Genomic DNA, 15,318 nt, shown 5'->3' on the forward strand with positions numbered 1-15,318 from the left:
AGGTTTACATTACAAAGGAGGTCTAGTGCTAGAATTATTGCTCTCACTCTGACGATCGCGGCGATACCTCATATGTGTGATTTGAACACCGTTTACATATGCGGGCGCGACTTCCATATGCGTTTTCTTTGCTTCGCGAGCTCGCGGGGACGGCGGGTGCTTTAAAATTTTATTGCTGTCACAATGTAAACATCCCTTGTGACAGTAATAGGTGGTGACAGGTACTCTTTATGGAGGGATCAGGGGTCTAAAAGACCCCCACCCCTCCTTTACACTTCAATGTACTCAGATCGCCGAAAACGACGATTCTGAATACCGTATATTTTTTTTAAGCCGGCGCCATTGGCAGCCGAGTAAACGGGAAGTGATGTCATGACATCGCTTCCGTGTTTACAATTAGGATACTGGAACGAAGCTGATTACGGCTTCGTTCCAGTTCCTCCCCAGCAGCCGGAGGCGCCGGATCTTGAATCGGTGATCCCGATCGAGCGGGAGCACCGGTAACAGCGGCGGGAGGCGGTGGGAGGCGGCAGGAGGGGGGGACGTTCCCTCCCGCTCCTCCGACATAACAACTTTTAGCCACTTCGGTTGTTATGGCTGGATAGCCAATCGCCCGCTGAAAAAAACGGTACCGGGATGATGCCTGCAGGTAGCTGAGTACGCACATCTGCGTACGCTCGGCGGGAAGGGGTTAATTTCACACTGCCTCCACCCACTAACTTACTTACTGCCCAGGAGATTGCCAATCATTTCAAAAACAAGAACAATACAAATTGTGATGAGATCTTCAGTGTCCAGCTTCCTCCTCCAACATACGAAGTCCAATAAAAACACTCAATAGTTTCCTCCTTTGACCACGTTACCACTGAGGGAGTTTCCAACTTCCTTTCTGAGCCACATATCACTACCTATCCCCTCACAACTACTACGGCCATCTTTCTGCTCTATCCTACACTCTATAACCCACATATTCAACCTCTCCCTCTCCACCAGCACCCTTCCCTCCAAACATGCACCGGTTGAAAGGTTATGTTAAGCATCCATCTTGTTTCTGTCAGCCATCTTAATATTCACAAACTTCCATTTTACAATATGTACAGTTTGAACACCCCTTTAACTTCTCAGATAACTGTCTCAACATGAGATTCTTCTAACTCATTTGTTCTCACACACTTATCTAAAACTTTCACACATTTTCTCAGCATTCCTTTAGCTACTGGAGAAATCATGAACGGTCTCACATCTTGTTATCTTTTTCTCACATTATTTTAGCCAGCTTAGAACAAAGAACAATAGCGTTTTGTCTTGACCAGCTGTAATCGTCTTGATGTCTACTGCGCATGTCTTATTCTGTGTGACGTGTAATTTACTATATGAATCACTTTGTGATAACTCAATACAATTATTTCTTGAAGGACGCCATGGTGTGTGTGTGGTTTTATTTGTCCTTTGAGAATTTATTCCAGAGTACTCTGAATTTATACAATACATTGGATCTAAGGTCTGAGAGGTCCTCACATGTTTGAACAACTTAAGACCCTTCTTTATGCTCCCATTAGCCGCCAAGCTTTTTGAATGCCTTGTCCACAGCCATACGAGTTCCTACCTCACTGATAACAACCTTCTTGACCCCTGACAGTGGGGCTTCCATCCAAAACATTCCACAGAAACTGCCCTACTAAAACTCACTAATGACTTACTAACTTCTAAAACCAATGGGTATTACTCCATGCTCATTCTCTGACCTTTCTGCCGCCTTTGACACAGTTGACAACCCACTCCTCCTCAATAAACTCCAATCCCTTGGCCTCCGAGACTCTGCTCTTTCCTGGTTATCCTCCTATCTATCTCAATGCATCTTCAGTGCCACCTACAACTTTATCTCCTTTGCACCTCTTCCTTTTTCTGTTTGGGTACTCCAAGTCTCTCTTCTTGGGCCCCCCATTCTCCTTCTACACCTCTTCCCTGGGCCAGTTGCAAAACTCCCACAGCTTACAATACCACCTCTAAGCTAGCAACACCCAGATTGATCTCTCTACCCAACAGCTTACCCCGTTGATCTCCTCACATATAACACATTTACTGAGGAAATATCAGTATGGATGTCACACCATTTCCTCAAATGCAGTGTGTCTAAAACGGAGCTTGTAATATTTCTTCCTCCCCGATTTCCCTCTCATGACTTGAGATTAACAGCACAACTATTGGTTCCTTTACACATGCCAGAGTAACTAGACTTTGACCTCTCCTTCAGGCCCCACATCCAGTGGGAGGAATAGTGTCCCATCATTGGCGTCTGTGGGAGGAAATGTGCCCCATCATTAGTGTCTGTGGGAGGAATCATGCCCTGCCACTGGTGTCAGTGGGAGGAATGGTGCCCCATTATTTGTGTCGGTTGTGGAGGGAATAATGCCCCAAGAGCTGGATAGAGGCAAGTAAAGGGCCATATTTGGCCCCAGGGTTTGGAGACCACTGGTTTAGATTGTAAGCTCCATGAGCAGGGCCCTTCTATTTCTTCTGTTTTGAACTGTAATGTGATTATATTGTCTCCCTTTATCTTCTAATGCACTGCATAAACCTTTGGCGCTGTATAACTCCTGAATAATTAACTAATAATAAATATACCTTTTGTCTTAACCACTAGCCGACCAGCAGCCGTCATTATACTGCGGCAAGTTGGCTTATTCCTGCAAATCGACGTAGCTGTATATCGGCCCTTTAAACAGCTATAGCAGGCGCTGCATGGCAGGGGGACCCGATGAGTGTGGTTGGTGGGCACGATGTCAGAACTGGGATGTGTGTGTAAACACACAAATGCCTGTTCTGACAGGCGAGGAGAGACAGATCTTCAGTTCCTACTAAGTAGAAACAGCGATCTGTCTCCTCCTCTAGTGAATTCCACCCCCCCCCCCCCCCCCAGTTATAAGCACACGAGGGAACACATTTCACCCCCTAGTGTTAACCCCTTCCCTACCAGTGATATTTACACAGTAATAAGTGCATTTTTATAGCACTGATCGCTGTATAAGTGTCAATGGCTCCAAAAATGTGTCAAAAATGTCCAATCTGTTCGCCGAAATGTTGCAGTCCTGCTAAAAATTGCAGATCGATGCCATTACTAGTAAAAAAACAAAACAAAAAAAATATTTATATATATATATATATATATATATATATATATATATATATATATATATATATATATATATATATTATTATTTTTTTATTTATTAATAATAATGCCATAAATGTACTCCCTATTTTGCAGGCGCTATAACTTTTGTGCAAACCAATCAATATATGCTTATTGCGATCCCCAAAAAATATGTAGAAAAATATATATTTCAGCCTAAACGGATGAAGAAATGTATTTTTAAAAACAATTTTGGGATAATTATTACAGCAAAAAGTATAATATATATATTTTTTTCAAAATTGTTGCTTTTTTTGTTTATAGCACAAAAAATTAAAACTGCAGAGGGGATCAAATACCACCAAAAGAAAGCTCTAATTGTGGGGAAAAAATTACATACATTTTGCTTGGGTACAATGTTGCATGGCTGCGCAATTGTCAGTTAAAGCGATGACCCAGTGCCGTAGCGCAAAAAATGGCCTGGTCATTAAGGGGGCAAATCCTTCTGGGTCTGAAGTGGTTAAGTGTCTAGTATCCCACCATCCAAGAAGGGTGCCTCTTCTACCGCAGCCCAGCCTTGCTCACAGCTGTATATTTGCTGTGGGATAGGTAGCGTTGCCTCTGGCTGCCAGTCTTACAATATTTGAAGTGATATTTGGTGATGTCACTATTGTGTTTCTCACTTTTCTCCTTGCTGTAGAGAAAGTTGTAGTATAATGATCTCCCTGCTTCTACCTAATTAATTCTGCCTCCACACAGGGACCTAGTGCAGAACAAGTTATAGTAAGTTAGTAAATAGGAACAAAATCAGTTGCAGTGAGCCTACAGGTAATAATAATGATAACTAGTCCTTTGTCCTCTGCTTGCCTTTTTTTGGCACAGCCTCCATAGTTTAGGTCCTCTTTTAATTTGGGAAATTTCATATGTTCCATTATAAATAAACAATCTATTGTAATTTCTTTATTTCTTTCAACCCCCAGCTTCCTGTCCTTGGTTGGCTCCATACTGTATAATTATTTGTTGTGTCTACTTTAAGAAATTCTGAGTATTTTATGGTTAAAAAATTCCCTTTAGTAAACATGCCTTTTCATGTCACGAAATACAAACCGATACAAAATTTCCTAGGTTTTAGCAAGGTTTGAGGAACAGCTATGAATTTCAACATTTTCTTTGTCACATTGCATCTTCGTACTTACAACATTCAGTTTAGAAAAATGAAAAGGGAAGTAAAGTCAAAAACTTTGTTGTAGTTGTCATTTATTAACATGAAAGATTAATGCAGCGTGGCTGCCAAGTTAGACTTGAAGTAGAACTATAGGCAAATATATCCCCTGTCAATTCTGTATTTTTTTTGCCATCTGTGTTCCATTGCAGAGGTTTCTCTCCACTTCCTATGCCATAACATGGTGTTACACCTGCTTGAAGTCAGTCTTCCTATGAGCGTTTTATCTGTGATAAAGGTCTGATTTAAAAATCTCATAATAAAAGTGATTATGCATGTAATGCCACAGGAAGATAACTTTTCAAACATTGGGGTTGATTTACTAAAACTAGAGAGTGAAAAATCTGGTGCAGTTGTGCCAATCATCTTCTAACTTCTGCTTGTTCAATCAAGCTTTGACAAACAATCTTGAAGCTGATTGGTTTCTTTACGGAGCTGCGCCAGATTTTGCACTCTCCAATTGTAGTAAATCAACTCCAATGTCATCATCACCCTGGACCTAGAACATCATCCTTTCTTTAGTAAATCTTGATATTCTACACAACACTTATATGAAGAAATTTCCGGCCAGTTGACTATACTCAACTTATACTCATTTTATTTTTCCTTACCACAAACTTGGACAGAAAATCTTCAGCAATGCGAGTCGAATGAATTTGAAAAAGAAGCTTGACTGGCTTTCCGTCATATTTCTCATTCTGCCAGTACAGCTGGAGTTCTCTTGTAGTCATAAGATGGTGCTCACGAGAAGGGGAGTCGTTATCTAGTCATAAAAAATATAGATTTAGTTTGGAGGAAAAAAAAGTAATACATTCTGGCTATAAAATACACTAGTGTCATTTAATAATGTGTAGTGATGTTAAGTCATGAATTCTGTTACATTTAAGGGATTCTTTAAAAAAAATAAAGGGCAGCAGTAGGTATAAGCTATACTTGAAGGAACTATAGGAGCCCACACATACTTGCAGCATTCTCTCATTACTCTTTGCTACAGCTGAATGCCAGCTGTTTCCACCAGGAAAGCACCAGCACGTCTTTGTAGTCATGGACTTGCCCACACCTTCCTACCTTCCTGTTGGCCAAAGACACAGCTCATCATAGGTATGATTCCTTTCCATAGGAAAGGAATTGCAAGCTCCAATAGAGGTATCTGAGCTTCGCTCATTCAGAATGATAGGAATTTTGCCACCGAGGAGGATGAGAGCTGTAGGTACCTGCACTTTGTACTTGCTATCAGTGCTCTCTTTTTTAAGTATGAAGTCAAGTTACAGGTCCAGGCACCTGTAAACTGCAGTACAATGGTGTACAAGTCACAGGGGCCACATAGGCTATACATTTACTACTATAACAAAAATGTAGACAGACAAGCATATACAAATATGAAAGTTATGTCAATAATTGCTTAAAGATAAACACTACAATAATAATTTATAATATTTACTTACAGGAGATGTAGAACTTTCCTTTTAAGGATATATCCCCCCGTGTAAAAGGGAAGGATTTGGCTTTCTAAAACATTGGGCTGACCTTTCATTGGGGTACAACCTATATGCTAAAGAGGTTTATAAATAAGATTTGGAACTCTCACTCAGCTACTGCTGGAGCGAGACTGCTGCACTAACTCGAACTTAGCTTAAAAAAGAAATGCACTGTCTCTCTAAATATTACGTATTACAATTGGTACGTGATTTACATTCTAATGACATACAATATCCAAAAATGTCTCACATGTGCAAAATAGCAATATAAATTTAGAAAGTGCTAATCAATTAACAATTCATACACACAAAATCTTGAATATCAAATGTCCCAAAAGCAAGTGAAAGTGCAAAGTTAAAAAAAAAACTCATAAATAAGTGAATAAAAATAACTGAATATCAATTTATATTTTCAAAAAAAAACTCAAATCATTCAAAAAAGCCCATCCAGGTGCTTCAACAACAAAAAGTGCTTTGTGCTCAAAATCGTAAGAGGTACTTCAGTATCACAAATGTGCCCCTTAGACCAAAAAGACTGCTTTTCAGACCGATAGGATCCCACAAAAAGGAGATTATCAGCACTTTAGTGTATTCCACTTTTTTTTTTGTTCAATTTGTTGACTCAGCAACCACTTGCTGTGGTAAATGATCTAGACTCCACCGCTCACACACACACACACACACACACACACACACACACACACACACACACACACACACGTCAAAAGCAAGCAAAAGAACTCAGAGCTATACTGTAGCTTAAAGATTTACTAAGTAAAAAAGTATTGCACTTGCAAAGTATAAAATTTATTCAAGCAATCATCTCCAATAAGCATGGCCACAGTGACTCTCAACCTATCTATGCCCACTGACATCACACCGCTAGTTCTGGCCAATGCATTTCCCCATACAAGACGTCATCTGGTTTTCTGTTTTTTTTTGTAAACTTATTTTTATTAAGTTTTATAGAAGACATACAGTAGAAAAGTGACTCAGCACAGCACCAAGTCACTCACATGGCCAAACAATTTACATATTATAGTCAATATAACTAACAGTAACTCTAACTAGACATTCAGGTAACAGTCCTTAAGCCCCCCTCCCCCCAACAACACAAGGCTCAGTTCTCTTGCGCTCCATTCCAAAGCATTCATATTTGGACAATAGTGCACCTAGTACTCAATTCAAAACCTTGAGGATTGTTTGTGCAGTGCCCACTCACCTCCCGCATTAAATTCTATCAGCAATTGGAATTAAAAATCTCCAGAAGTATAGTCAACCCCAGGACATACTGGACCTCAAGGGTCTCCCATCTCTATCTTAGGTGTTAAAAGGATGTACTCAACAACTGACAATTACTGGTCTTTTTATCCCACCGTTAAATCAGAGTTATACCAGGCCTGCCACACCTTTTTGAATTTCTTCCCACATCCTCTTGACAAGTAAATTGCTTTATAATATGGCATCATTGAATTCGCCAGCCCTTTCCAGAAGGGAAAGCTAGGGGTCTCCAATTTCCTTCAGTGTAACAAAATGGCCTTCCTACCATAAAACAGTAGGATATTATTAAGTAGGGTTCTGTGTGATGGGACCACCTCCTCCACCAAACCCAGGAGGCAAACTCTGATTGTCAATGGCACCACTAGGACCTTTACTATGCAGGAGGTAAGCTTAGTCCAGGACTGTTGGATCTGAGGGCCCCTCCAGAAGATATGATCAGCAGCCTCCAGTGAAAAGGAACACCGATAACAGTTCGCCGAAACCTTCGGATATATGGCAGCCAGTTTAGCTGGAGTGTAGTAGATTTTATGCAAGAATTTAAAGTGAATCAGTCTATCTTATGCAGAGACCAGATGCTGAAAGGGATTATCCCACATGTCCTCCCATTCCTTTTGAATGTCATAGACCTCTGCCTTCCAACGTTTCCTACATCTAGCTACTGCCAACTGCCTTTTTTAAAAATACTCTTTATATGTTACAGATAACATTTTAGGAAGTTCCTCAGACATAAGGAAGTTCTCTAAATCTGAGGGAAAGGACTCAATGGGCCTGTCCTTAAACTGGGCCTGACAGGCATGATGCAGCTGGAGAAACCTGAAGTAATATGAGTTGGCAAATTCATGTCTGTGCTAGAGCTGGGTTTTATGCTATTGGAGCCTCTTATTTCTTTTATGGAAAGATAAACAACAGGCTTGAGTCTATTGGAGGTGGATTGAGGAGTGCGGGATCATCAGACCCTGGAGATTTCCTATCGGGGGACACCTACAGGAAGGTCTGAGGTCTAGGAGTGATACAGTTTCAGCAAAGCTTTCTGTGGCATCCTGTAAGGAGATACCATGGACTTCTGGTAAGAAGTAACTCTACCCTCTGGTGGAGGAATATCACAAACAGTCTTTTGAAGATTGCTTTGGTTGTTCTGGCTGCTGACGGATGTTTAATTTTTAATTTTTATTTCTCATGGGTGGATATTTTGCCTAGTTTTTTAAACCTTAGTATTCACAGGTGATCAAGGACTTTTTATGATGATATATTCAGAGATAATTTATTTTTTATTATTTTCAATTATTTCTATTTATTTCACTTACAATTTTTTTGGATATCTAGAGGCGATTTAGCGTCTCTTATTTTATTGTTAACATTCACTGCATGCATTTTGTTATATGTACAAGAGTATGAATTTCATGGTTTATGCACATGTGGTTTTATGTTAGACGGCGTTATATTCATTTAAGTCACTACTGTGATGATTTAATGTCTTTAGAGGGATTGTATCAAGCACAACTCTTGGGCTCATTATACATTAATAGTATATTTGATTCAGATATATCATATTAGGTTAGCGCAATTCTTTTATTTTCCAAACACAAATAGTAGATGTGAATGTTCACATAAAAAAAATCCCATCAGTACATTCAATAATGCCTGCAGAGACTTGACAATGTGATTCAAACATAATTCAAAATTTTGCTTGCTTTTAGCATTTGATTTTTGAATGAATGGAATTTCCAATATGAAAACCCCCTAAACTGTTGGAAAAGTGTTTGTTCAAGAATAATTTCCTTCCTGCCCCCTCAAATTCACTACGGTTGAAAACACACTGTTTTGACCCCACTGAGTGAGAATCAAAATTCTACTAGTGTATTCCCGCTTAAAGTCATTGTAAACCCTTTATTTTTTGGTTTACATTAAAAAACATGTCATACTTACAGTAGCTGCTGCGTGCAATGGTTTTGCACAGAACAGCCTACCACCAGTGTTCCTGGCTCCCCCCCCCCCCCCCCCCGCTGAGTGCCCACTTGCTATGGGAGCACTTGTGTGGGTTATCTCCTGAGCCCTGCTCTGTGTGTCCATTGACACACAGATATGTCCATTGACACATAGAGAATGGCTCCACCCTGACCCTTGCTCCCAGAGTGAGTAGCAGAACTAAATGATCACGGCTTCTGTTAGGCAAACAGCCCATATAAACGAACCTATCTGCTCCTCTGTAAAGCCGAGGAGTCAAAAACGATTCTACCTCCTCTAGCACCTACCTAGAAGGTTGCTACATATGTTTATGTCACTACTATTTCCCACATGCCCATATATTGCATTCACTAAGATGTCCATCTACACTGTAAATGTTTTTAGTTACCAGTAGAAAAACTTTCACCACTTTAACTGGCCTCTCTTTGCAACAGACCACCTTTATGACAAAGTCTCACACCTGCCCTTCCCTGACCTTGCCACTTCTGTCTAAAATAGCTCACTTTCATCCCTAGAAACATTGCCTACATAAAGAGTTAACACAGGGAATTATCAAGATTGGCGCTGTTAGGGATACAGCTAAGCTACAACATAATTATACACATGAATGTACTGTGGGGGTGTAGGATTATACTAAAAAGTCCATAGGTCCAAAAGATATCAGGGGCAGCTCCGCAATGAGACTGAAGTAATCTCTTTGCAATATATAAAGGAAACAGCAGAGGCTGAATGAATGAATGAATGAAATACTTGTATAGCGCACAATGCGAACTGAATCGCCTCTAGGCGCTGTGGCGAGCTTTGATTGAGCTTTGATCATCTGCTAAAAGAGGAAGGTCTTGAGTTTTTTCCTCAAAGCCAGGTGATTTTCTTCCAGGCGGATGTTGATTGGTAGAGCATTCCATAGCCGAGGACCTTGGACAGCGAATCTCCGATCCCCCTTGGATTTATACCGGGCTTTGGGCACGAGGAGGAGGTTTTTGTTGGCTGATCAAAGACTGCGGTTTGGTGTGTAATGATTTATTTTCTCCATTAGGTATTGCGGAGCTTCTCTATGCACGCATTTGCGGGTGAGGCAAAGGGTCTTGAACGTGATCCGTTTTTTTACGGTTAGCCAATGTAAGCTCCTCAGCGAAGGAGAGATGTATTCGCAGGGTTTTTTTCCTGTTATCAGCCTTGCCGCTGTGTTTTGGATCAGTTGTAATCGCGCAAGTTGAATTTGCGTAGTCCAGTCGTGAATTAATGATTGTTCCAACAACCACTGCTTTGTCATTCTTTGGGATAAAAGGGATCAGTCTGCGAAGCATGCGCAGCAGATGGTGAGATTCACTGTCTACTGCTCCTATTTGCGCATCCATTGACATTTGTGCGTCTAAAATAACCCCGAGACTCTTCGCTTTGGTCTTTGGGGAGATAGTCTGCCCAAAGACGGTTGGTGGAGACCAGGAGGTTTTGGTTGTGGGCTTATGATTTGGATGTAAGATAAGAAGCTCTGTCTTTGATTCATTCAGCTGGAGGGAGTTAGTGGTCATCCAATTCTCTATTGATTTGAGGCAGTTTTCAAGTTGTTGTTGGTGATCTTTTTTTCCATTGATCCGGAAATAAAGTTGCATGTTCTCAGTGTAAGAATGGAAGCAGAGATCTGAGCATCTGATGATTTGAAGGAGTGGGCGAATGTAAATGTTGAAGAGAACGGGTGACAAAGGAGAGCCTTGAGGGACTCTGCAGGTGACTGCCCGAGTTTCAGATAGGAATTTTCCTAGTTTCACTGTCTGTGACCGATTTCCTAGAAAGGACGCGAACCATTGGAGATCTATGTCTTGGACTCCGGTTACTTCTGTGAGGCGGACGAGTAGAGTATTGTGATCTACTGTATCAAACGCTGCACTTAGGTATAGCAGTACGAGGAGACACGGCTCTCCATCATCTGCTGCTTCTAGGGCGTCGTCCCAAATCTTGAGGAGAGCTGTTTCTGTTCCAAGACCCGGGCGGAAGCCTGATTGCAGCGGGTCCAGGAGTTTGAGTATTCAGGTGGAGTTGTAGTTGATGTACTACAGCTTTCTCCATGATCTTAGAAATGGTGTTGAGGCTTGTAATTGGCCTGCGGTTGTTTGGATCCTGAGGGTCCAGGTTTGGTCTCTTGAGTAGAGGTTTGACGATGCCTTGTTTGAGGGGAACAATCCTTGATGCTGGGAACAATCCCTTCGTGGAATGATCGGTTTATGAGGTGGGTTATGGTTGGAGCCACGATGTCGGAGCATTCTTTCAGTAGTTTTGTGGGGATGATGTCAATAGGTGAGGTACTGTCACGCAGTTTATTAATGATGTTTTTTGCGGTGTCTACGGTAATTGGGGATAGTGAAAATTTTGGCGGTTGCGGTATGTTGGTGAAGGCATCCTCTTTATGTATTTGCTGGCTGAGGTCGGATGTTTTCTTCTGACAGATTGTTTCCCTGATGGTTTTGACTTTATCGATGAAAAAATCAGACAGTTTGTCACAGTAATCCTGGGATTCACTTTCTGGGGGTTCTAGGCACTCCGGATTCATTGATTGATTAACCAGTTTAAACAGTCCTCGTGGTTGGTTTGCGGCCGTTGCGATTGTATATGAGAAGTGATCCTTTTTGGCTTTGAAGTCTGCTTTCCGATAATTCTCTGTGAGACCTTTGTAGTTAAAGTGGTCTTCCTCGGTGGTATTTCTTCTCCATGTTCTTTCCGCTCTTCTGCGTTCTTGCTTTAGTACGGCGAGGGAGCTATTAAATCATCCAGAGTTTTTCTTCCTGATGAGAGCCCTGCATTTTGGTGCTGCAGAGTCTGCTGATTGCAGCAATGCCCTGTTCAGGGAGTTGAGTGTTTCCTCCGTAGAGTGGTTTAAGGTTATTGTAGTTATCTTGTTGGACAGAGTGGATTTGAAGGATTCGGAGTACAGTTTTTTTATGCGATCTGGTCCAGTGCGTTGTTGTTACAGGATTCCGTTTTTGGTTGGTGATGTCGGTAGCGATTTTGAATTTGATGGCGTGGTGATCCGTCCATGGCAATGTTATGTTGTCGAGTATGTTGACGTCAATGTTCTGTTTGAAAATGAGGTCCAGGGTGTGTCCTGACCCATGCGTGGGAGTCTTTATCAGTTGCTGGAGACCCAGTTCTTCTAGTTGATTGATGCAGGCAGTCGCGATGGGGTCTTTGGGCTCGTTTGCCCAAAGGTTGAAATCTCCGAGTGCCAGGAAATTTTTGAATTTTAGGGTGTGCATTGCGAAGGATTCTGTGAGGGGTGAAAGAAGATTGGACTTTGGTCCTGGTGGTCTGTAGCACAGTAGAATATGAGTGGTGTCATGGGGTGTTGGTTGAAGATGTAGCATCAGGGTTTCCATAAAAGGCACTGGGTTCTGAGATGATGGTTTAGTGAGATCCATGTGACCTTTAAAGATCACTGCTAGGCCTCCTCCTTTTCTCCCTATCCGGTGTTCGGTTAGGATCCTGTCGTTTTCCGGCACCAATTCGGTGAGGATGGTGTTGCAGTCAGAGGTTAACCAGCTTTGCCGTGATGAAGAGGCAGTCTACATTGTTCTCGATGATGAAGTAGTGTACTTCCAGTCTATGTTTGACTGCAGACCTGGCTTTAATCAAGGCGCAATCTAATTGTAGAGGTCGAGTAGATGTCTTCCTGTGGTTGGGAGCTGCTTGTCATCCGGTTTTTAATAGTTGTTCTCTTTGAAGTATTTTTTGTATGGAAGATGGCAATGTGGTGTTGATGTTCCTTAGTCTGTGCAGAACTTCAGCTGAGTATTTGAAGTGGCACATGGTTTGTGGATGCTGTTGATGGTACTATGGGCCTAAGATGATGATCCTGATCAGGGTATTGATCCTGAGGAGGGGCTAGGTATCAGACTTGCCGCCGTGCTTGAGGCTATTAGCGCGCAAGTTGATCAGGGGGTGCCTATATGGATACGGAAGGAGTTGTTGTATTCGGTTGCTGGCTATTCCGGCTACCTTTACTTGAGGTGAAGGTCTCCGCTCAGAAAAGAAGTCTGGCTGTAATCTGGAGTAGTCATCCTAGGATAGCATGAAAAATGGAATGGAGGCCGGAGGTAAGGATATGCTAACCTACGGTTGTTCCTGATCGTTCCAGAGGAAGGTGAAAAAAAACCCTGGCATTAGCAGCCAAACGCGCCAGTGGGGCAAAAAATCCCTCCTGACCCCCGACCCCCGTAGGCGGAACAATCACTGGGGGGGGGGGAGTGGAGGTAAGAGCTTACCTGGCTGTGGTGGTCCCTATTAAACACTCTGGTTCCGGTGAATCTGGCTTGCTGTCAGCCTGACGTTTCTGGAGAGCTGTCTGGTTGCCCCTTGCAGTGGGATCTTTAAAATGGAGGGGAGGATGGAGGTAGGATAGAGGTTAGAGACTCCTGTCTTAACTGCTGTTTTCAACTCCTGGTTATTAACTCTCCACTTTAGTTCAAAAATCAACTTGTGTTCACAAAATCCACATGCAAGCCACCATCAGGGAGCAAGCTCCTAGAGGAGTTTGTATAACTACCTTTATACACCTGTGCACAATTAACCCCTCCCCTAAATTAGCAGGAAGAAAGAGAAAAAAAATGCCGTTTAACCAGTTGCCGACCGCCGCACGCCGATGTACGTCGGTACAATGGCACGGGCAGGCATAAGGACATACATGTACGTCCCTTGCCTCCCGCGGGTCGGGGGCCCGATCGGGCCCCCGCCCGGTGCCTGCGGCGGTCGGAATTCGTACGGGAGCGATCCCGGACGAGGGGACGGCCATTCATTCATGGCCACCCCCTCGCGATCGCTCCCGACGAATAGAAATCCCCGGTGACATCACTTCCTCTCCTGTAATGTAAACACAGGAGAGGAAGTGATGTATTCTCTCCTCCGTGTCGGTATTTTCCGTTCCGACACGGAGGAGAGCGGATCAGTAAGTTGCACCAACACTCACACACACAGTAGAACATGCCAGGCACACTCACACCCCCCCTTTACCCCCCCGATCACCCCCCCAATTACCCCTGCCCCCCAGTCACAGTGACACCAATGTCATTTTTTTTTTTTTTTTTTTTTTTTTTGCATTGGTGTCATTTGTGACTGTAATAACTGTTAGGGCAGTTAGAGTTAGCCCCCTTTAGTTCTAATGTACCCCCCTAACCCCCCCAATAAAGGTTTAACCCCGTGATCACCCCCCGTCGCCAGTGTCACTAAGGCTGGGTTCACATTGCAGCGGTTTATGAGAACGAATGTGATTCGCACCGCACTGCAGTGCAAATCACATCCGATCTCTGTGCGATTCGAGTTCAGCCATTCGCCGCACCCGCCACACCCGCCGCACCCGCCGCAAATTCGCACGGGACCCTTTTTTTGGCCCGCAGCAGAATCGGATCGCATGGGTGTTCACACCATGCGATCCGAGTTTGCAGATCGCACTGCGATATGCGAACTGATCTGGGGGTGTCAGTAACATTTCACTGACACTCCCAGCAGTTCGCATAGGGCAGTGTGAACTGCCGCCGGGAGGCATGCGATGCGGGAACCCGCCGCGGATTCGCGGCGTTTCCGCATCGCTCCAGTGTGAACCCAGCCTAATAAGCGATCATTTTTCTGATCGCCGTATTAGTGTCACAGGTGACGCTAGTTAGGCAGGTAGGTATTTAGGTTCGCCGCAGCTTTTTATAGCGCCAGGGACCCCCATATACTACCGCATAAAGCCCCCTGATTGCCCCCTAGTTAACCCTTTCACCAGTGATCACCATATAACTGTTACAGGTGACGCTGGTTGGTTAGTTATTTTTTTATAGTTTCAGGGCACCCGCCATTTATTACCTAATAAAGGTTTAACCCCCTGATCACCCGGCGGGTGTCATTTGTGACTAATAACTGTTAGGGCAGTTAGGGTTAGCCCCCTTTAGTTCTAAGGTACCCCCCTAACCCCCCCAATAAAGGTTTAACCCCGTGATCACCCCCCGTCGCCAGTGTCACTAAGGCTGGGTTCACATTGCAGCGGTTTATGAGAACGGATGTGATTCGCACCGCACTGCAGTGCAAATCACATCCGATCTCTGTGCGATTCGAGTTCAGCCATTCGCCGCACCCGCCGCACCCGCCGCAAATTCGCACGGGACCCTTTTTTTGGCCCGCAGCAGAATCGGATCGCATGGGTGTTCACACCATGCGATCCGAGTTTGCAGATCGCACTGCGATATGCGAACTGATCTGGGGGTGTCAGT

The 15,318-nt window shown here is 43.3% G+C and overlaps 1 protein-coding gene across 5 annotated transcripts in view; it reads right to left on the reverse strand.

Moving 5' to 3' along the window:
• Positions 1-15,318, reverse strand: part of SNX20 (sorting nexin 20) — a 73,988-nt gene that overhangs the window by 18,785 nt on the left and 39,885 nt on the right. For all 5 annotated transcript variants that reach the window (XM_077458404.1, XM_077458406.1, XM_077458407.1 and 2 more), the window contains one exon: positions 4,967-5,118. In XM_077458404.1, coding sequence (XP_077314530.1) covers positions 4,967-5,118 — 152 coding nt within the window. The remainder of the gene's footprint in view (positions 1-4,966; positions 5,119-15,318) is intronic.

The sequence above is a fragment of the Lithobates pipiens genome, unplaced genomic scaffold (assembly GCF_037356315.1).
Source record: "Lithobates pipiens isolate NorthernLeopardFrog02 unplaced genomic scaffold, aLitPip1_a1.2 Scaffold_10, whole genome shotgun sequence".
Classification (NCBI taxonomy): domain Eukaryota; kingdom Metazoa; phylum Chordata; class Amphibia; order Anura; family Ranidae; genus Lithobates; species Lithobates pipiens.